This window comes from Doryrhamphus excisus, linkage group LG23, assembly GCF_037039965.1.
Source record: "Doryrhamphus excisus strain RoL-2023G ecotype Guam linkage group LG23, RoL_Dexc_Guam_v1.1, whole genome shotgun sequence".
Lineage (NCBI taxonomy): Eukaryota > Metazoa > Chordata > Actinopteri > Syngnathiformes > Syngnathidae > Doryrhamphus > Doryrhamphus excisus.
In genome coordinates, this window is record NC_136379.1 from 1,489,679 (window position 1) to 1,511,789 (window position 22,111).

The 22,111-nt window shown below is 41.2% G+C and overlaps 1 protein-coding gene across 4 annotated transcripts in view; it reads left to right on the top strand.

Moving 5' to 3' along the window:
- The window catches only part of LOC131131123 (ATP-binding cassette sub-family C member 5), a 35,261-nt gene extending 13,411 nt beyond the window's left edge, over positions 1-21,850 (top strand). For 2 of the 4 annotated variants that reach the window (XM_078788492.1, XM_078788493.1), the window contains exons 6-29: positions 18-191; positions 507-654; positions 1,806-1,954; positions 2,100-2,207; positions 3,868-4,233; positions 4,320-4,391; positions 4,466-4,590; positions 4,655-4,727; positions 4,827-5,030; positions 6,804-6,929; positions 7,243-7,351; positions 7,447-7,631; positions 9,367-9,513; positions 12,538-12,667; positions 12,823-12,976; positions 14,357-14,485; positions 14,730-14,916; positions 16,835-16,924; positions 18,015-18,204; positions 18,268-18,427; positions 18,501-18,579; positions 18,656-18,829; positions 20,177-20,341; positions 20,851-21,850. In XM_078788492.1, the coding sequence (XP_078644618.1) occupies positions 18-191; positions 507-654; positions 1,806-1,954; positions 2,100-2,207; positions 3,868-4,233; positions 4,320-4,391; positions 4,466-4,590; positions 4,655-4,727; positions 4,827-5,030; positions 6,804-6,929; positions 7,243-7,351; positions 7,447-7,631; positions 9,367-9,513; positions 12,538-12,667; positions 12,823-12,976; positions 14,357-14,485; positions 14,730-14,916; positions 16,835-16,924; positions 18,015-18,204; positions 18,268-18,427; positions 18,501-18,579; positions 18,656-18,829; positions 20,177-20,341; positions 20,851-20,949 (3,543 nt within the window). In that variant the 3' untranslated portion in view covers positions 20,950-21,850. The remainder of the gene's footprint in view (positions 1-17; positions 192-506; positions 655-1,805; positions 1,955-2,099; positions 2,208-3,867; positions 4,234-4,319; positions 4,392-4,465; positions 4,591-4,654; positions 4,728-4,826; positions 5,031-6,803; positions 6,930-7,242; positions 7,352-7,446; positions 7,632-9,366; positions 9,514-12,537; positions 12,668-12,822; positions 12,977-14,356; positions 14,486-14,729; positions 14,917-16,834; positions 16,925-18,014; positions 18,205-18,267; positions 18,428-18,500; positions 18,580-18,655; positions 18,830-20,176; positions 20,342-20,850) is intronic. The other 2 variants (XM_058075511.2, XM_078788494.1) reach the window with 2 other exon arrangements.
- Positions 21,851-22,111: the final 261 nt, after the last annotated feature.

Here is a 22,111-nt window from a genome sequence, read left to right on the forward strand (position 1 = left end):
TCCCATTGCTTCCCAAGCTGCTCAATATCTGCTCCAATGATGGCCAGCGTCTCTATGAGGCCGTCTCATTTGGCTGCCTGCTGGCTGGGGGGCCGCTGGTGGGCATCCTGGGCTTGTCCTACACCACGTACTTCCTGGGGTTCACCGCCCTGCTAGGATCAGCCATTTTCATCATCTTCTATCCCACCATGGTACGTTGTAGTTAAAATTCAATTTCTGTTTGCTTGGTATGGCTTGGAAGAAGTCATTTTATCGCCTTTTAAAGAAAAAACATCATCTTTTGATCCTTTGCTATCAATCTCTTGTCCACTCTGGAGATACTTTCCCAATTGCACTCAGCCTGAGCCGCCTCTGGTATTGATGTGAAAGCTATTTATCCGCTTGAAAGAAAGGGGCCTGCAGCACGGCTGATGTGATTGTGTCTGCTTTCATTTCCTCCCCGACTTCTTATTTCTCTTGTCATCACCCCCTCACCCCCCACTCCACCATCCTCTCGTCTGGGTCAGATGCTAGCGTCCAGGCTGACGGCGTATTTCCGCAAGAAGTGCGTTGCAGTAACCGACCAGCGTGTGAGGCTGATGAACGAGATCCTGGGCTGCATAAAGTTCATCAAGATGTATTGTTGGGAGGATGCCTTTGCTGAGAATATCCGCAGTGAGTTCATTTCCTCTCTGTGGTCACCATCAGAATGCAAAGTCATGCTAAAACATGCTTTCATGCAGGCTTATTAAGCGTAACTCAAAAGGGCATCAAGTCATTGGAACTGTCACCCAAAGTTGAATTTATCACCTGGAAAATAAGTCATCCCCTTAAGTGGACCAGCAAGATAATCCTGACCATAAATCCATTTTCATTAGCTCATTAAGTTTTCCCCCGCGCCATCCGCTATCAGAAAGGCCAGTTTGAATCCCTTGGCCTCAAGGTTAATTTGCAAGGTGTTTTGGGGGGGCTTTATGATACAGCCGATGACTGTTCTACTTTACTCGTGAATTAGTGACGGCCTTTTCTCACCAGGACCTTTCGCTGTAGTTTCTTGATAAGGATCCTTCTCCTCTTTTAAATCGGATTCTTCAATTAGCCTGCTGGGGCTTGTTTTAGTGCTGTCCAGTGATTACCTGTTAGGGCTATGATTAATCGCCATTCAGCTTAATGGCCGAGCAGGTCCACGGGGCGACGGTGTCATCCTCTATCATCACGAATGCCGAGAGGATGAGCGCCGTTTATTGTAGGGTTGCATTTGGCATGGAAGCACACATCACGGCGGAATGTTAGAACACCCTATTTACTGCATTTGTTTGCGTAAGGTAACTCTTTGTACGCAGAAATGATGAAATACACCACGTGGCCACGGTGTTTTGACACGCAAGCGTTGGTTGGACTTGAAATTTCTCACACAGCTCAATGCACTCAACTGTAAAACACCGACTGTGGAATTTTTTTGTGGAATCACCGCAAAATTTGCTTGCTGGCTATCTCGAAGTCTTTGTATGTTGGCAAGTCTCACCCCGACAAAACCACAATGTCGATGAAAAGGCAGAGAAGGATTCTATCCATCGTACAAAAGGTTGGACTTCTGGGCAAACTGAAGGAATGTAGAAGTTACGTGGCTGTAGGGCACCATTACGGAATAAATGACTCTTGGGGTTTAACAAGGATATAAAAACGCTGCCGAACAGTGGAACGGCTATTTTGGGAACTCCCCCATGATAAACGAGGGAACACTGTATACCCAAGCCCCCGTGTGTGTATTTTGGTCCACTCCATGATTGTCCGCCTGTCTTAATGCTCAATTTTCTCCTGAACAGAGGTAAGGTTAGAGGAGAAAAGAATACTGGAAAGGGCTGGCCTCATTCAGAGCCTCACTGTGGGAGTGGCGCCTATCGTGGTGGTGATTGCCAGCGTGTGCACGTTTACCTTGCACATGACCCTGGGCTACGACCTTACTGCAGCAGAGGTATTTGCATCCTTATGTACTTATGTACTTATGTACATGTATTTGTAATGTGTTCACTGCACTTGAGCACACTTGAGCGTGTTTAAAATGACATATCCTCGCCGCAGGATGAGCTCAATAAAATCACTGCCTTTTCCTCGTTCAGGCGTTCACTGTGGTTGCTGTTTTCAATTCTATGACCTTCGCCTTGAAGGTCACACCCCTGGCTGTCAGGTCTCTGTCAGAAGGAGCAGTGGCAGTAAAGAGATTCCAGGTGAGAAATACACACGGGTTCTCTACAAGCTGAGTCAATGCCGACAACACGCACATCAACCCAACCCGCACCTCACTGCCCGTCCAGGTAACAGGATTCCAAATATTTGGTAAAAGTCACATGTTAGTGGCAGATATTTGCACAGTGCCAGCATGGGTTAAGTAAACAACAGGTTTGAGGCGTATTTTTAACCCTCACAGTGAAGTCACAAAAGTACCTGTTGAACTAAAATGCGTGATTTATAATGTACTAGTACAGGGGTGGGCAAACTACGGCCCGGGGGCCACATCCGGCCCGCCAAGTGTTTGAATACGGCCCGCCCAATCTTTCCAAAGTATTTCATTTAAACTCAACATACAACCTGGCATCATGGCCTGAGCCAACCTTTTGATGGTTTTATCAATTTCGTTTTTTTTACATGGTCTGTTGTTTACAAAGTGCTCCTGAAAAAAGGGACACAAGCACATAATAATAATAATAATTATTATTATTATTAGGTTATTATAATTATTATTAGAACTATTATGATTATTATAATTATTATATTAATGCTAATTATTATATTAATTATATATAATATTATTGTTATATTTGCATATTTTACATAATAATAATATAATAATTATAATTTTAATTTTATTGTAATTATTATAATATTTAATTATTTTTAAAATATTTAAATCTAAATATAAAATAATAAATAATAATAGCAGATTGCATGACAATTTCACAGATACAATAATACCAGGTGGACTGTTACGTGTAAAATATATAGTCTGCCCCCCCCCCTGTAAATTTTGTCATATCAATGCGGCCCGCGAGTCAAAAGGTTTGCCCACCCCTGTACTGCAAAACAGGAAAAGTCTAAGAACTGACACTTTAATGATTCAAAACCTGTGCAAGTGCAAAAATGAAATAAGCCAACTTCCTGCAGAATTTGCCACCAGTTGCTTATCCTCCCCATCATTCACTAAATTCAAATGTCATGTTTAAAAGAAAACAAACTTACTTTAAAAAGTACATAAAACACTGTCTCCATGGTTTTGTCCTGGGACCATTTGTGGCCTGCAGCTTGTTTTTTGTTTACACATTGAAAATGGCATCCATCCAACACTGAAGAAAACATGATCAAATCCAAAATGTACATGTTGTTTTGATCAGCACTACATTTAGTAGCGGTAGTGGTAATGGTATATCACATGGTACAATTCACAGTTTTGCATGTCCAAAAGAAGTAGGAATAAGCTTAGCTTATTTAATCCCCCACCTTTCCCCCTTTGTTTTCACATGTATTGCAGTACATTTATTCACTTCCTGTTTTTCTTCTTTTTCTTCCATTTAGAGCATGCATACTTATATTTCCCAAGTATCACAAGGACATCATTTTATTTAAACTTACACAAGGCAGCTAATGTTAAGCACATCGTTGATATAATTGTGCTTTTAATATTTAATGCTCTGGAAATGGTAACCGTCCTGGGAGACTCGGTTTGGTTTAAACGTCTTTAACACCTTAAATTGCAGGGATTGAGTCAGATTTGCAATCAGTGTGGATTTGGGGGTCGTATGCCGTTTTATTGATGACATACAGAAGCACACAAAATTGCTCGATTAACTCCACAACTTACTTTGACCCATTTACTCTATTCTGTTTCTACAGAGGCTATTCACGATGGACGCCCGAGAGGCCGTTTTGATGAAAACGCAAGACCCTCGCAATGCGGTGGAATTTCAGGACGCCACGCTGGCGTGGGAGAAAGCGCGAACCCCACCCACCAAGCTGAACGGGCCCCCCAAAAAGCAGAAGCAGAAGACGGGGGGCATGAAGCGGGTGCTTCGTCGAGAGAGGCTGAGCCTTTTCATCTCCACGGAGGACAGCAAGGAACACGGCAAGGAGGGGCCCAACGCCCAAAGTCTCCTCACCAATATGGAGCAGGAGAGTCCACAGAGCACCATCTCCTCTACTAAAAGTATCCGGCCTCCACTGCACAAGACTCTGCACCGCATCCACCTGTCTATTAAGAGGGTATGATTGCAACACACACACACACACACACACACACACATCTTGATTGCTTGATCCTTCAACTCCAATGTTGTTTTCCTGTCTAGGGTTCTCTGGTTGGCATCTGCGGTTGTGTGGGAAGTGGAAAGAGCTCCCTTCTCTCAGCACTTTTGGGACAGGTGAGAAGTGGCTAGCTATCATATGATAACATCTATCTATCTATATATCTGACGATGTGCAATGTGCGCCACAGATGACCCTTTTAGAAGGCAACGTAGCCGCCAACGGAGGCTTTGCTTTTGCTTCCCAACAAGCCTGGATCCTCAATGACTCTCTGAAGGAGAACATCCTGTTTGGGAAGGAGTACGAGAAAGACAAGTAAGTCATGACGTTATGCAAGCTAAAAGTGATCAGAAATGTAATGTTATTGTTTTTTCTTTAGATATAATGCTGTCTTGGAGGCTTGCTGTCTCCTTCCAGATCTTGCAGAGCTCCCCTACGGAGAAATGACAGAGGTATCAAACGATTCCCATGTCCGTTGTCTTTCCGTGCTGCCAAATTACATTCCCTGTAATGGCAGAAGGAGCAGATTCTATTTGGAATTGCTTTTGCAGATCGGAGAGAGAGGAGCAAACTTGAGCGGGGGACAGCGTCAGCGAGTGAGCCTGGCTCGGGCGCTCTACAGCGAGCGACCCATTCTCCTCCTGGATGACCCCCTGAGCGCCGTGGACGCCTGCGTGGGCTCTCACATCTTCAATAAGGCCATACGGGGTGCCACCAAAGGCAAGACGGTGCTATTCGTCACCCACCAGCTGCAGGTGAGGAGAAACAAAAACCTGCATGACAATCATTGCAAAGCAAATTGGATCAAGGCACTGGTCCCCAACCTTTGTCATCCAAGGGACTGTGTGGTTCCTGTCAAAACTCTGATGGACCTTCAAATAATGACATGCTATTGCCATGTATGAAGCAAAGAAAAGCACGACACCCAGTGAGAAGAACTGTACAAAATACACTAAATTAATACCGATTCTCAATCTGCGAGGGTTCGTTTCCCAGAGAGAAGATAATAGCTTGGCTCAGTGTGTGTGAGTGACAGGCACAGCTTGTTTTTACTGTCCTTATTTTCTGCAGGTTCTTGTTTTGGTAGGTTTTGAATCCCGAAAATCCAGTCTAACGCAAGTAATTGTAACGGTAATAGCGACATGTTCAATACCATTGTGGAAAATTCTGGCTAATTCCTTTTAGCGATGAAACAACAAACCTCTCCCAGCAACATACAAAGTGGCTGCTGTCCTAAAGTTGAATTTTGCTGATTTCCCTCCCCATTACCCATATAGTTTATTTTTTTATTGCAAATTTTAAAATATTATAACATTTCACCATAAAATCACATTTGTTGAATTGTTGAATTATTTGTATTTTTTATTGCAGATTAAAAATATTTATATTTATATTTATATTTATATTTATATTTATATTTATATTTATATTTATATTTATATTTATATTTATATTTATATTTATATTTATATTTATATTTATATTTATATTTATATTTATATTTATATTTATATTTATATTTATATTTATATTTATATTTATATTTATATTCTACCGCTTTTTCCTCACGAGGGTCGCGGGGGTGCTGGAGCCTATCCCAGCTGTCTTCGGGCGAGAGGCGGGGTACACCCTGGACTATATTTATATTTGTATTTATATTTGTATTTGTATTTGTATTTGTATTTGTATTTGTATTTGTATTTGTATTTATATTTATATTTATATTTATATTTATATTTATATTTATATTTATATTTATATTTATATTTATATTTATATTTATATTTATATTTATATTTTTATTTTTATTTTTATTTTTATTTATATTTATATTTATATTTATATTTATATTTATATATAAACTTAACTAATATTAACTAATATTGTTGTTTAAAATTAATATTATTATTTAAAAATAATGAAAATGTATGTTTTATTTTATCCCACCCCCAAAAAAGCAAAAAAATAACATTGAAAAAATAATAAATGTGTTTTCATATTTTTTTTCTAATTAGAGACTTTGAGAAAAAAATATTAAGAAAATGGAATATCAAATGTACTTCCGTTTAACTTCAATTAAAAGTGAGGGAACAAACTTTTCCTCACACAGGAAGCAACAATATTTTAAAGTAGCTGCTGTCATAATGTCTTGTTTCTCCATGATCCTCATTGGGCTGGGAAGTTTTTTCAGCCGCCCCTGTGAGAACGCTTGTACTAGAATCTGTCTCCTCACATACGAAGCGGCCAAGTTTGCATGTTAAGTTAAGTGGAGACTCTAAATTGTCCATTGGTACGAATGGCCCTGCCGCTGGCTCCCAACCAGTCCAGCGTGTACTGTGCCTCTCACACAAAGCCAGCTGGGATAGGCTCCGGCATACCGTGGTGACCCTAGTGAGGATAAGCGGCATATAGAATGCAAATGCTCACCGCCTGGATTAAATGGCATTTGGTGCTCTGAAGGGCCATTTTAATGATATAAATGTCTACGACACTAAATCAACTGTATCGCTTTTGTCTGTCATTTTCAGTATCTGCCAGACTGCGATGATATTATCCTGATGAAGGATGGGCAGATAGCGGAGCACGGCACTCACGCTCAGCTAATGGCTAAAGAGCGTGACTACGCCTCTCTTTTCAACAGCATGCAACAGGAGGTAAGGCCGGGGGCACTTGGCGCTCGCTTTCTCTTTTCAATAAGGCACCGTCACTCCCGCGACAAAATAACATTACAATGTGAATAATTCATAAACCTCTGCAAAGGCAGGCCCAGTTGCTGGGAAATGTTAATGCATACCAGGCCCTTGCTTTATTTACGGGTCTCATTGATTTACTGGTGGGCCGCTAAAGATCCTGTCACCGATATCTCTGTTTTAGCGACCCGAGGGGCGTTTTTGTTACAGCGGCTGTCATGTACAGTTGTAGCTTACTGGGAGAAGCCACCCTTTTATTTCTGTTCTTGTTTCTCAGAATCTGGTGAAAGAGAATTTTAAAAACAAACAAGATAAGGCAGCTGCAGAAAAGCTTTGCCATGTGGAGGACGTGGTCATTGTCCAACATAAGATCCCGAGCAAAAAAGGTGAGACTAAACTTTTTTTTTTTTTTTTTTTTAGAGTGAATCCTTATGATCATGTTCATATGCCGCTTCACTCATGACTCACATCTTTGATTCAGAACAACTGATAAAAGCCGAAGAGAAGGGGTGTGGCGCCATCGACTGGGCCGTGTATGCCGCCTACATCAGAGCAGCGGGCGGTCCGCTAATTTTTGTCCTCAACGCCTTCTTCTTCCTCAGCACCACGGGCAGCATCGCCTTCAGTAACTGGTGGCTGAGTCACTGGATCAAGCAAGGAAGCGGGGTAAGCGAATGCACCTTGCTCATTTTTTTATAGGGCAGGTCCAGGATCAGAATTCTGCTGGGTAGCGCTCAACAAGGTTAATAAGGCAGTACAAAGTCTACTAATGCTGACAGAATTAAGATTTCAAGATTTTAAAGTTGTTTCTGACAGGGAGCCAGTGCAGTTAACTCCTTCAATCCCGGCCATTTTTCCAAAGCCAACCCCTTTTAGATTGATTTTTAATATTGTGTTCTATATAAACATGGAACCTATCACAGGAAAGACACCTGTCTTTCATCAAGATAAAATTTTGTTTCTACCTGTTTCCGTTCTTTAGTAAACAGTAGAACATAAGTTTCAGGAAAATATCAGTTCCCGACTAAAACAGAGGGAAAATTTTTTTTTTTAGTTCAAATATTTTTTCACACAAATATTTTGCTATTGTGACAGTTCAAATATCACCGGCAGAAAGGTTTCTAAAAATGAATCTTTGGTCTTTGGTATTGACTGAGTCGAGCTAACACACAGGAGATTTTCCATCTCTTCTCGTCCAAGTCAGCAGTCGGTTCTCTCGCTGGAACATACTGAAAAGAGAAAGAAATAGGTGTTCCTGTTTCAAATACTGATTTTGAATGATGGGCAAAATTCCTTTAAATGACTACTTGATATGTCTTCTAGTTCTCGTCAGCACTCAAGCTGCAGCAGTCTGGAGCACACCAGAAGAAGGATTTCAAAATGTTTTCAGAATATGTAGTTAAGGCAGCACAGGTGACATGCTAGGTCTTCTCGAGCTTGTCAGCACTCGAGCAGCAGCATTAGGGATTACGTGGTTTACAGGAGTCGATGCTGAGGGAATCTAATGTCTTGTAGTTCTAGTCGTCGTTTGAGCAGCAGCAGAATAACAATTTCAGGTTGAATTCAACGTTCTACAGCCAGCCAAGCAGTCAAAGTAGTGCAGGAAAAATGCCAGGTATTCCTATTGTAGTGAGCACTCGAGCAGCAGCATTAGGGACTACAGCAGAAGTATTTTAAATTCAGTTCCGTGGTTTACAGGAGTCGATGCTGTGGGAATGTAATGTCTTGTAGTTCTAGTCGTCGTTTGAGCAGCAGCAGAATAACAATTTCAAGTTGAATTCAACGTTCTACAGCCAGCCAAGCAGTCAAGGTAGTGCAGGAAAAATGCCTATTGTAGTGAGCACTCGAGCAGCAGCATTCTGGAACACAGCAGCCTCATAATAGAGAACTCAACAGTCTTGAAATCATTAAAACATGTTTTTCAGAAGTGGTTTGTGACAGGTAATTTTACAATTGCTGCAGGTGAACAACAGAACACCATCCACAAGTCCTTTGGCGTTTAATTTAGCCAGCAAAAGAAACAACACAGCTGTTGCTCTGGTGAGCTGAGGCATAGAATGAGCATTCGTTTGAATGTGAGTGATTTAAAAAAACAACAACAAATAAAATACAAAAGTAACTGCACCGCGGTAAGCTTAATTAAAAACAAGCGCAAGCGAGGAAGCAGATGTGCAGCAAAGCAGGCGGCCGTTGTTGAGAAATGTGCCCGCAAAAGAAAAAAAACACTGCAGCCTGACTGATTGTGATGAGCTTTTTTGTTTACCAAAGAATGCCCTTCTGGATTAATTAGGGGGAAATTTAACAACGTGGGACCCTTTTGTTTTTTTTATTTTTTGCTTCTTTAGTAATTTACTCAACCTTATTAATTTATTGCTTAATCTACCCTTTCACCCCATCCCAGAATGCTTCATTAATCTCAGGGAATGAGACGATGGCGAAGGACAGCATGAGCCTCAATCCTCACATTCAGTTCTATTCCACTGTTTACGTCGTCTCCATGGGCGCCACTTTGCTTCTCAAGACCTTAAGAGGTCTGGTGTTTGTAAAGGTAAGAGAGCCTCCTGAAAAGAATGTTTCATTCGACACTCCACTGACCTCCCACCCCAAACGCTGACCAGCCATATTAGGTGACGTTACTGGGGTTCAAACTGGCCCTGGACGCCTCATTATAAACCAGTAGAACAGCAAAGAAAAATGATAATAATAAAGAATCTATATTATGAAGTATAGTCCTGCATTATGATGTACACTTCTGTGCCTCTTATGCCGCCATTATTTTTGCTGTTTAAAGGCCCCATATTGTTCTGTTTGTCAAGAATTTAAAATAAGTCATGAAGGTCCCACAATTCATTTTGTACCGCTTTCTACGAGGGTCGCGGGGATGCTGGAGCCTATCCCAGCTGTCTTCGGGGGAGAGGCGGGGTACACCCTGGACTGGTGATCAGCCAATCACATATAGCACATATAGACAAACAACCATTCACACTCACATTCATACCTATGGACAATTTGGAGTCGCTAATTAACCTAGCATGTTTTTGGAATGTGGGAGGAAACCGGAGTACCCGGAGAAAACCCATGGGGAGAACATGCAAACTCCACACAGAGTTGGCCAAGGGTGGAATTGAACCGTAGTCTCCTAGCTGTGAGGTCTGTGCGCTAACCACTCAACCGCCGTGCTGCCAAGTCCCACAATAACAGTGTGAAATAAAGGAAGTGTTTTGGCCGCAATCTAACCTTAATGCTGGAATGTAGACACGTGTAAAAGTACTTTTAGTAAGCCCTACTGGGCCAGATAATAACCGCATTCGGTGGCGATGCGTCAGTACTTCAGTGCCGGATGTCTGATACTCTGGGGAAAGTGGCGTCACCCCATAATCAGCATCACTCCCAGGTTGAATCTGACCCAGAGTGATAGTACTTGTCAGGGTATTTACCGTGGGTAAATAGCATGGCATTTGGCAGCAGGATGCACCTCAAGTACTTAGACCAAAGATTCCGTTGGACGCAATCACACGGCCTCGGTAGTGCTGGTACAACCCAACCTTCCTCCTGCCGTCTTGACTTTGACAAAAAATTGACAGCTACTTGGCAGAGCTGCCACCTTTATTTTAAGATGTGTAGTGAAGCCTTTGGAAAGACCAACAGAGGTAATGGATTTTTCTCAAAAATGGTGGTCATAATCAGCCACATATATTAGGACATATATTACTGTTAGAACATTATCCAGGCAGTAAAGAGAGACAAAGAAAGCAAACACATTAATCCGCTCAGCCTATTTTTCGGCAGCCATATGAAGAGCTTGCAACCAAAAGGCGCTAAATCCAATTTTCACTAAGTTGCATGTTTTTCATGAGTTTAATAGACCTCTGTCATGTGTATCCAAATCACATGTTTTGGTCTTGAAATCATTTTAACAAATATGAAAAAAAGTGATATGAAATTTATGCTTTCAACCAAAAGGCGCTATTTCCATTTCAGATTTCAACCAAAAGGAGCTAAATCCCTTTCTTTATTCTTTATTCTGATTGGCCCAAGTTTCCCATCTATTGATAATCTGACCAATCAGAGAGAAGAATACAATTGGCACTGCACATACAGAAAGCCAGTATCAGTGCACATCCTGTTTTGTTTGTGTACATTAAGTACACGTATGATAGTTACAGTATGTTATGCAATTCAGGAGAACACAAATTGTGTTTTTACAGTATTCTGTAACAAGTTTTTTTACGCCATAAAAGGCATGTCTCTACCTTGACACCTCCAACTTTCATGACAAACATTATTTTACTTGTACTAAAAAACATACAATGTAAAGAGTTTGTAATGAGATGATTTTTGTCACTGTCACCTTCATGGTGCAGTCAAATATGAGCACTGCTTTTAATAACATTTTTATTAATTTAATTAATAATTATTATTTTGTATTGTATGTTGATAATGGCTTCTGTGTTGTAATTATTCTATTAGCATAGCACATTAAAGCACCTTACATTCTTTTACAACAATGCCATTGAAGAAGTTAAAGGTGACTTCAAATTTATTTCAGCCAAAAGGCGCTAAATCCATCATTTCAGCCAAAAGGCGCTAAATCCGAAAAAAAAAATTAAAAAAAATATATAAAATACATGGTGTGTGCAGGATTTTTATAGCATGCATTTTTATGACCTATATTGATAGCTCTTTCATTTGCAATATAGACTTGATGACCAAATAGATTGATATGTGCGTAATTAAAAATCATTGATTTTCTCGAAATCAGTCAAAATGGATTTAGCGCCTTTTGGTTGCAAGCTCTTCATATGTTAGGCATGGGTATGGATCCTTTTTACGGCAGATTCATCATCACACACAGGCACACGTCAGGCTCTTGGGACACACGTAATGTTAGAACATCATTAATAAATATTTCCATGTTGAATATAGATTTAATGATTGCTTAAGTATTGATTAAGTTGTTCTGACAGGTCTTTGAAAAATCGCTTCATCTATACGCTTGTACAGTTAATTGTGTACCTGTCTCATATTTTTATGATATCATTTGTCCTGACTTACATCGCCCAGCTAATATTGCTAACAACGCCCGTGGGCCAAATCCATTATTCTGTCAACTGCCATTTTTGAGCGTGTGTGTTTTTCCCGGTGAACCGTCCTGATACTGTTATTGCAGGAGGTTAAGTCCCTGTGTTAATGTATGCCACTGGAAATTGTTAATTTTTTAAAGATGGTTCATCTTTTTTCACCCCTCTTACCCCCGAGCTGCGATGACATCTTGGGAAGTGTTGAATATTCTATTCATAGAATGAATTTGTTCTCTGCTGCCGCGTGTAATTCCTGCTCGTGAGCATCGGGTCACAACCTCAATGTCGGTGTCAAAGACGCTTATTATAGATGAGGATTTGACAAGATTTCAAAGGCATAAAAAAAACAATATTATAACTAGCAAGTTTCTATATCCATGCTGTGTGTGGACTGTGACAAACCGTGCGTTAACGAGTCCATATGCTTCTTGAAGCTGTGTGTGTTTTTTCCACATCTCGGCTCTCGTAATGTTGTTTGTTTGCGTTGACAGTGCACGGTGAAAGCGGCCTCCGCGCTCCACGACAAGCTGTTCTGTCGACTCCTCCGCAGTCCCATGCGCTTTTTTGACACAACGCCTCTCGGACGCATTCTGACCCGTTTCTCCAGGGACATGGATGAGGGTGAGACTTTATGTTTACTCATAACACCAATACTGTACAGCTGTGTTGTTTAACAACATGTACGCTATTCGCAGTTTACTGGCACCCGGTGCCTATAGGACACAGATTTTCATTTAATGGAGGTGTTAATTGGAGCATTTATCTTGTCTTCATAGTGGATGTGCGTCTCTCCATGCAAGCCGAAATGCTGCTGCAGAATCTGACCCTGGTGCTCTTTTGCCTGGGAATGGTCGGCCTCGTCTTCCCCTGGTTCCTGCTCTCCATCCTGCCCCTGGGAGCCTTCCTTTGTCTCGTCAACCGTGTCTCCAGGTCAGTCAGGCTCTCATCCCCCCCGAACCCCCCCCCCCACTGCTCCTCGCTTTCTTTTCTTCTTGTGTCATGAGCTGTTCCATTGTTTCAGTTTACACGTTAAGGGCTTGTAAATGGGCCTGCTGAGAGTGTTATCTCATGATTATGGATTAGATCATGCAGATGGATGACAAGCGTAAGTTCCTTTGGAGGAAGTAAAAGCGCAATAAGTGCATTCGTTATCATTTCTGTTTGCAAGTGGGCAATCAGTAACTGATTTCTTTTTTTTTCCGTGGCCTGTATTCTGTTGTAAAGGATTTAAGCCAAGCAGGCACGCATGGGTGTTTGTTTTTTTTAAGGCTGGTATCTTGAAAGATAGGAGGGTGTCAGTAAACGTGACTCAGGGCACCAATGGTAGAACGTCACCTGATAAATACTTGATTCGTCCAATAAAGCCGTAAATACTTTATGACATGAATTTACAGTATTTATCCTATCCACCTTTGCACCTGAATTTACCATTTCCCCATTCTGGTGCAAACCATAGACCACAGTCCAGAATAGACGTCTCATTAATTATGTATAGAAAGGTCAAAATCGACTCTTTGAACTATGTGGAGAACCCCAACTGATGGCTGTGTGTACAGTATATGATGTTACTGTGATTAATACAGTAAATTAATACTAATAGCATGAAATCTCTGGTAATTGAAGATTTTTATGACAGATGTTATTTTTGGAGCTAGAAAATGCAACATTAAGAATGGTAATATATGGGTTATTTAAAAACGGTACCTCGTTTTTTGTTTATCATTTGTTCCAGAAGGTCTGACGAAAATCAAGGCAATTTTTCCCCAAAAGAAAAAATATTAATCCAATAAATCTGTTCCAGACATCTAATAATATTAACAAAAAGGACATTTTATAGAAGATAATTCTAGTTGTACATCCAGGAAGAATAATAATAATAATTCCAAAAGTGTATGGATGCCCTGCGATTGGCTGGCGACCAGTCCAGGGTGTACCCCGCCTCTTCCCCAAAGTCAGCAGGGATAGGCTCCAGCATACAATGGATGAATGGATGGAATTTACATTGGAATTGATGAAATTCAATAATAATTTCTCACCTTCAAATTGCTGACACGTGCAATTTTTTGGGGCGCCACGGCCATTGTTAACTCACTAGGAACCTTTCAGTCACATTTTTTCCAGTGGGTCTTCTATTTGTTGCAGTTGCATCTATCCTGTGTGTGTGTGTGTGTGACAAGAAGAAAAGCTGTGAGAAGTCATTTGGCACCCCCTGCTTTTTTCACCATTTGCTGGTGATCCCAAAAAGCAGGGATCTTCTCAATGTATTATTTCCACTTAATCCAATGTAAAGTGCTTCTCTCTAATTATCAGGGTTTTTATTCGGGAGCTGAAGCGACTGGAGAACATCAGCCAGTCGCCGTTTACCTCTCACATCACCAGCAGCCTCCAGGGCCTGTCCACCATCCACGCCTACGGAAGGAAGCGCGACTTCATCCAAAGGTGAGTTTATTTAATAACGCCTACCAGGGACGCACTGGCTCCTTTTTAGCTCCTTTATCCTCAGGTTCCCCAATGGATATCATTATATTCTTCCCTTTTATCTGGGCTGTAAGTGTGTCTGCCAGGTCAGTGGAGAAGCCAAATGAAAGGAGGAAGCGCCCCACATGCGCTCATAAAAGGAGCTTTGCCCTCAGCAAGAGAAGGATAGCGTTCCGAATTCAAGTTTTTTTTTTTTTTTTTGCAGATATCAGGAATTGCTGGACACCAACCAGGCCTCCAACTACCTCTTTAGTTGTGCTATGCGTTGGCTGGCCGTGCGCCTGGACCTCATCAGCATCTCCCTCATCACTGCCGTCGCACTGTTTATTGTCTTCATGCATCAGCAGATACCCCCTGCCTACGCCGGCCTGGCTATCTCGTACGCCGTGCAGGTTGGTAAAGTGTTCCCACGTGACATACTTGAGTCTTTCCTCACATGACATGTATACCAGGAATGCACTTTACAGCTCACACAAGAGGGTCCATTTAAAGGTTGAAACATGAGGCGAAACCTCTTCCGCAGTCCCAGAGCAGCTTGGAAACTGTCATAAACAACGGGGTTGCCTGCTTCTGCCTTGAACTTGACTTTGACATTGTCACAGCAAACCCGCAGTAGCACATATTTCTTCTTTTTCACTACATTCTCATTCCGTGGGCATAATGCAAATGCGCCTCTACAGCAGCGCTATTCAACTAAATTGTTCAGAGCCATATTTTCATAAATCTAACCGCAGGGTAGCCGGACTTTGCCCTTATTTAGTTTTTTTTAATACATTTTTACTTCAGCAAATAATATAATATAGTCATTAAGTCAGAGATTAAAACAGAAGCAATATGGTTACACACCGGAAAGATCCTTTTTATGACAAGAGTTGCTCCTGCTCAAAACGTACAGCAAAAAAAAAAACAAAGATCCCGGGAGCACACTTACTGGGGGGGAAAAATGCAAAAATAGCAGTCAAAGATCCTCTATACGACAGCACGTGCCGCTGTTATTATAGACCTTTTACAAGAACTCTAACCAAAGATTGTGTATATTGCTGTTTTTAAGGACCTACCACCAAAAAAAGTCAAAGATCATGTAACCTACTGCAAAAAAAAACTAATCAAAGATCCTATATACAACCGATGCTTTTTTGTTTCCCATTACGTGCATGCTTAGCTGTGTCCTTTTAGCTGTTCTTATATCTTTAGAATGCACAGAAAATAGACATGTGTGTTCATGTCTCACATAAGGATGATGGGCAAAATTCCCACAAAATGTGCATTTTTTTCCTACTGCGGGACTTACTGCAAAAGAAAAGGTGTGTGAAAGATTATTTACTGCAAAAACGTTAGGGAAACCTCCTCTCTCCTCTCCCCTAGTGGTCTCCAATTTTTAACGGTGAGGGTGTCGCAATCAAGTTATGTTATTTATTATGTATTGTGGAATACTAAGAAAGGAACACCATCAAATTAAAAGCACAAAATGAATACCGGTTTTTCAGAGAGATGATTACAATGCTGCTGTTTGTGGTACCAGGTAGCGTCATAGCTTAAATTAACCACAGGATGGGCAATGAACAAATATGCACATTGGTACTCAATAACATCATCAAACGTTACCTTTATGAAGTCCAAAGTACTGTAGTATCAGCATTCGGGACCAAACATGAAGTAGTCTGTGCGCTAGCACACACAAACCATGGTGCATTCAAGAAACGTTGATGGAAAAAAAATATATATATATATATTTTTTTTTAAATATATAATTTTTTTAATAATAAAAATTTAATAATTTTTAATTAAAATTTTTTTTAAAAAAAATATATATATATTTATTTTTTTTTTATTTTATTTATTTATTTATTTTTTTATTAAATAAGACTTGTATTTCCAAAATGTACATGCACAAATGTTACTCATGATCAGGTTTTTGAGGGAATATCTCACTTGGACCTCAGAAGGTCTGACATTGAGATGATCCAGTCATTAAAAATGCTAACATGGCTTCTTTCTGCATTTTTGTATATATTTTTCACAAATAACTCAATGCAGAGGTAATATAGAAATACATCTCCACACAGATTTCCTTGCAATATAAAGTACATAAAGTACAATAAAGACAGGGTTTATTGTTTGTTCCGAATTTGTTGTTGCATGTTTTCTGAGCTGGCCTGAGGTCTGTTACTTCAATTAAATTAAATTGTAAATTACAATTAATTGATGGGTAGCCATTGTGTGGTTAATAGCAATTGAAGCAGCGGTGTGTCAGTCGTTAACCTTCCACCTCTCTCTCTCTCTCTCTCTTTCTGTCTCACTCACCTGCAGCTGACTGGTTTATTTCAGTTCACTGTGAGGCTGCTCACAGAGACGGAAGCCCGCTTCACATCAGTAGAGAGGATTAATCACTACATAAAGGTAAGGCAAGAGTGATGAACGCTGGGCCGCAGAGCAGTCAGTCAGAGTCCCCGTGTGCTGACATGACTCTACATATGTTTTATACCAAGAGATGTTGTTTTATTTGTGTGTTAAACAAGCTAAAGTCGATTTCTGACCCTAGTTTGTCATTCAAAGTAGCATATGGCCAATAATGGGGCACTATTGAATGTGCTTCACCAATTCCGCCTAGCAACAAGGGACCATACAAACATTCATTCATTCATTTTCTACCGCTTTTCCTCACGAGGGTCGCGTGGCTGGTGGCCAGCCAATCACAGGGCACATATAGACAAACAACCATTCACACTCACATTCATACCTATGGACAATTTGGAGTCGCTAATTAACCTAGCATGTTTTTGGAATGTGGGAGGAAACCGGAGTACCCGGAGAAAACCCACGCTTATACAGGGAATAACATGCAAACTCCACACAGAGGGTGGAATTGAACCCTGGTCTTCTAGCTGTGCGCTAACCACTTGTCCGCCGTGCAGCCCCATACAAACATGACATTTGTAATTTGTAATAGCTCATATTGGTTGTAGTCAAAATGTAGAAAATATTTATAATTGTATACATTGTTACCTGGCTGCACGGTGGACGAGTGGTTAACATGCAGGCCTCACAACTAGGAGACCCGAGTTCAATTCCACCCTCGGCCATCTCTGTGTGGAGTTTACATGTTACTCCGGTTTCCTCCCACATTCCAAAAACATGCTAGGTTAATTAGCAACTCCAAATTGTCCATAGGTATGAATGTGAGTGTGAATGAGTGTTTGTCTATATGTGCCCTGTGATTGGCTGGCCACCAGTCCAGGGTGTACCCCGCCTCTCACCAGAAGACAGCTGGGATAGGCTCCAGCACCCCCTCCACCCTGGTGAGGATAAGAGGTAGAATGAATGAATGTTACCTAATTGTATTTCAGCGTATTAGCGCCACCTACAGGACTGGAGGAACAGCACCTATTGTGTTGCATGTATTTTATTCCATACATACATTTCCAACTTTATGTCCAAGAAAATCACATTTTAGTGTGCCTAACGTACATTTCTGTATTATTTGTGTTAGAATCTCGAAAGTGAAGCTTCATGCAAGAGCCTGTCAGACGCTCCTGACCTCTCCTGGCCGCAGCAGGGAAAGATCACCTTTCACAACGTGGATATGCGCTATCGTGACAACCTGCCTCTGGTGCTGAAGGGTCTGTCCTTCACCATCCAGCCTGAAGAGACCATCGGCATCGTGGGCCGCACTGGATCAGGTAGTTTTCACCCCTTAGCGTAAGCGTTTATCCATCTCACTCTTGACACCTCCTCCCCCACAGGGAAGTCCTCTCTGGGTTTGGCTCTGTTCAGACTGGTGGAACTGGCGAAAGGCTCCATCATCATTGACGGCGTCGATATTTCCCAGATCGGTTTAGACGACCTGCGGAGCAAACTGGCCATCATCCCTCAAGAGCCCGTGCTCTTCATCGGCACTGTCAGGTAAAGCAGTCTGGAATAATATTTCCATTTGCGAATGTTATCTTCATTCATGGTTTGTTATTGGACCAACCAGGACCAACTTAGACCCGTGGGATCAGTACTCTGACTCACAGATATGGGAAGCACTGGAGAAGAGCCATATTAAAGACATGGTAGGTCTTGACACCTTCATGCAAACATGGCGGTTAGAGTGAGCAAGCATGACTGTGAACTCTGACCTTTGCCCAGGTCAGCCAGCTGCCTCATTCCCTCTACTCCGAGGTGACGGAAAACGGGGAGAACTTCTCAGTGGGTGAACGGCAGCTCCTCTGTGTGGCCAGAGCTGTACTGCGCAACAGCAAGGTGCTGATTGTTCTATTGTACTCATTGACCACCATCGCTCGGGCGGGACGTTTGGTAGAGGTGCATGGAAAAAAAGTGTGGAGCTGGTATGACATAACATTTCCCCCTGGTGGCGAGCATTCGAACTGCAGCTGCTGAGGGGGACACTTTTGTTGTCCATAAAAAGTTATGAAACAAAATCCAAACAATTTAATCCAAAATGACAGAACAACAAACATCTCCCTGGTACTAATTTTTATTTAAAAAAAATTGTAAAAACACATCATCACACGTCACTATGATAATAATAATAATACATTTTATTTGTATAGCGCTTTTCAAAATACAGACACTTTACAGAAGAATGGAGTTGAATTAAAAGCAAGTAAACAGAGTAAAAGATACGTTAAAATCCAACATTCATTGGTTAATACACTATTTAAAAAGCGGGGCGGGGCACAGCAGTCAGATATAAAAAGTTAGACATTAAAAACGGATTTAAAGAGGTGGCTTTTTAGTTGTTTTTTGAAACTGGGAAGGTCAGGGCAAGCACGGAGTGAATGTTGCAAAGAGTTCCAGAGGGTGGGGGCAGCGATGGAGAAGGCTCTGGCACCCCAGGTTTGGAGCTTGGTCATGGGGGATTGTGTGGATGGAGCAGGTCTGTGAGATATGGGGGGGTCAGATCATGGAGGGTAACATTTTATACATACGTACGGTATTAAAAATTTCAATGCTGTTTTTGACTAACTGCCTGAAACCTGGAAAACTTGTGATCTACTGGTTTAAAGTCTTATAAAATGCAAAAAAATGCATTAAAACGAGCACCAATCTGTGCTGAAAATTCCTCCAAAAGAAGAAACTGTCTTAATAGTTTAGCTGCTAAACGAGCGGTGTCCAAAAGGTGGCTCGGAGGACATCTGTGGTGCCTGCAGCTTCATTTTAAATACAGAGTATTTAAATAACACTTGAATGTTACACAAAAAGTTTGAATTTTGAATGTTGTAAGATATTGCAAGAGGCGGGGTACACCCTGGGCCGGTCACCAGCCAATCACAGGGCACATATAGACAAACAACCATTCACACTCACATTCATACCTATGGACAATTTGGAGTGGCTAATTAACCTAGCATGTTTTTGGAATGTGGGAGGAAACCGGAGTACCCGGAGAAAACCCACGCACCCTCGACCGCCGTGCCGCCCACCTTAACTACAGTATAACACAAAAACATTGGGTTGGTTTTAGTGTGGTAAATAAACAAAGTGTTCCACTCTAGAATTGTAGGGTTGAAATCCACAATTTCATTTGAATGTAATATTGTGGTAATAATGAAAATGAAAGCGCTGGAAAAGCTTGACAAATGCTCTCAAACACACGTCCTTCCAAGTGTACGCTGATTCATTGTGCTATTTGCTGCACGATTCCAGATCCTGGTGCTGGACGAGGCGACGGCAGCCATCGATACGGAGACCGACAGCCTCATTCAGGAGACCATTCGCTGTGAATTCGGTAGCTGCACCCGCCTCATCATCGCCCACCGCCTCAACACCGTGATGAGCTGCAGCAAGGTCATGGTCATGGACAACGGCCAGGTGAGGCGTCGTTGCTGCCTTGTGCACGGTGTTTCTGCAGATGCTAATTTGCCCAGTTTAAAGGGTTAAAAGGCGCATCATGTACAAGTACAATTTGCTGCATTTAAGTATGCTCGGAAATCCCAGAAAATAAACCCATAACATGTGAATGCAGCTTAAGTTACGTTGTGTCTTTGAATACAACCCTTCTTTGCATAAAATAGCTTGGTTAAAGTTTGATTTAAACGTTCTGCTAATTCAAACAAAGAAATGCCCCAGCTCTAATTACAGCGTTGTAACGCCAAATTGTCCATAGGTGTGAATGTGAGTGTGAATGGTTGTTTGTCTATACATATGTGCCCTGTGATTGGCTGGCCACCAGTCCAGGGTGTACCCCGCCTCTCGCCCCAAGACAGCTGGGATAGGCTCCAGCATACCCGCGACCCTCGTGAGGATAAGCGATATAGAAATAGTTCATTGCATGCTGATTCTAATAAAAGAATTTGTCTTTTTTTTGTCTTTTTTTCTAGGTTTTGGAGTTCGACAATCCCGCTGCCTTGCTTTCAGTCGAAGACTCCAGATTCCGAGCCATGATCGAGGCATCCGAAAACCAAAGCAAATCTAAATGAAACCTATTACTGTAACAACAGAACATATACGATATATGCACACACAAAACAATCCTACAGTAGGGTTAAAAAATACAGAGGGTGCTGCAATAGCGAAAGGCAATGTGATCAATCATGCCAGCTGATTTCCAAAACCAAAGAGCCTGGGATGGACAATAACACATCTCATGGTGAAAAGGATGGCTTTACTTCCATGTCATGCAGCCAAATGATACACTGCAAGTCAAACAGAGCGTGACCTCTGTCAAAGGCACTTTATAAGTCATGTAGCTGGCATGCAAACTTCCTTCTCCTCTGCCTGGACGCTAGTTAGAGTCCTGTTGAACGTCACCTAGTGTAGTGTAGAAGATCACTCCATTTTGTTACAGCCATAATGTACGAGTCAGTCATGTTTTTTTTGTGTGTGTAGAATGAGGCACTTTGAAGCGCCTATAAAATGTACTTCTTCGATGTTTTAATGCTTAATGGAAACATTGCGGCAGATACGTGCCTAGACATTATACTGTATGTTGAAATTAGCCACGTGGTTTGCACACTGCACGTACTGTGATATGTTCCTTTTCAATCTAGATGCTGGATTTTAAATGCTGCACGTTTTGCATTGTTCATATTCTTTCTAAGGCCATTTTTGTGAAGGATGCACGGTGTCCAGCTGCAGTCGGACGGTACTGTGTGTTTGTTTTTCTAGCAACAAAACCGAAGATTGTTGTCGTTTGCCTTACGTGGTCGAGCCTGCGCTAAACAATCACGAGTGCAATATGTTGCTATATCGCATTGCTGCATTTTCAAGATTGCCTTTTGTACATTAAGATTGTCAAATTCCAGTATTGTACTTTTTGTAAATGGTTGAGTTTGTTAAGAGGATTTTTTTGTCTTAAATAAAAATTTTATCGTATTATGACTATGACTCTACTTGGTGTTTTATTTGTATATATTTCCACTGTTACAGTATTTACTAACATAACTGTAATTGAAGAGTGACTGATACAGAAAATACCAACAACAAAGGAGAAAATTGACCTCAAAAATTCAAATTTTACTATGACCACATTTGTTTAATTTTTTACTTCAACCGCTTGAAACCACTGAAATATGCATTTAAGTATTGTTTTGGGTGGATTTTAATCAGGATGTTTACCTAACTACAAAAATTATTTGCTAA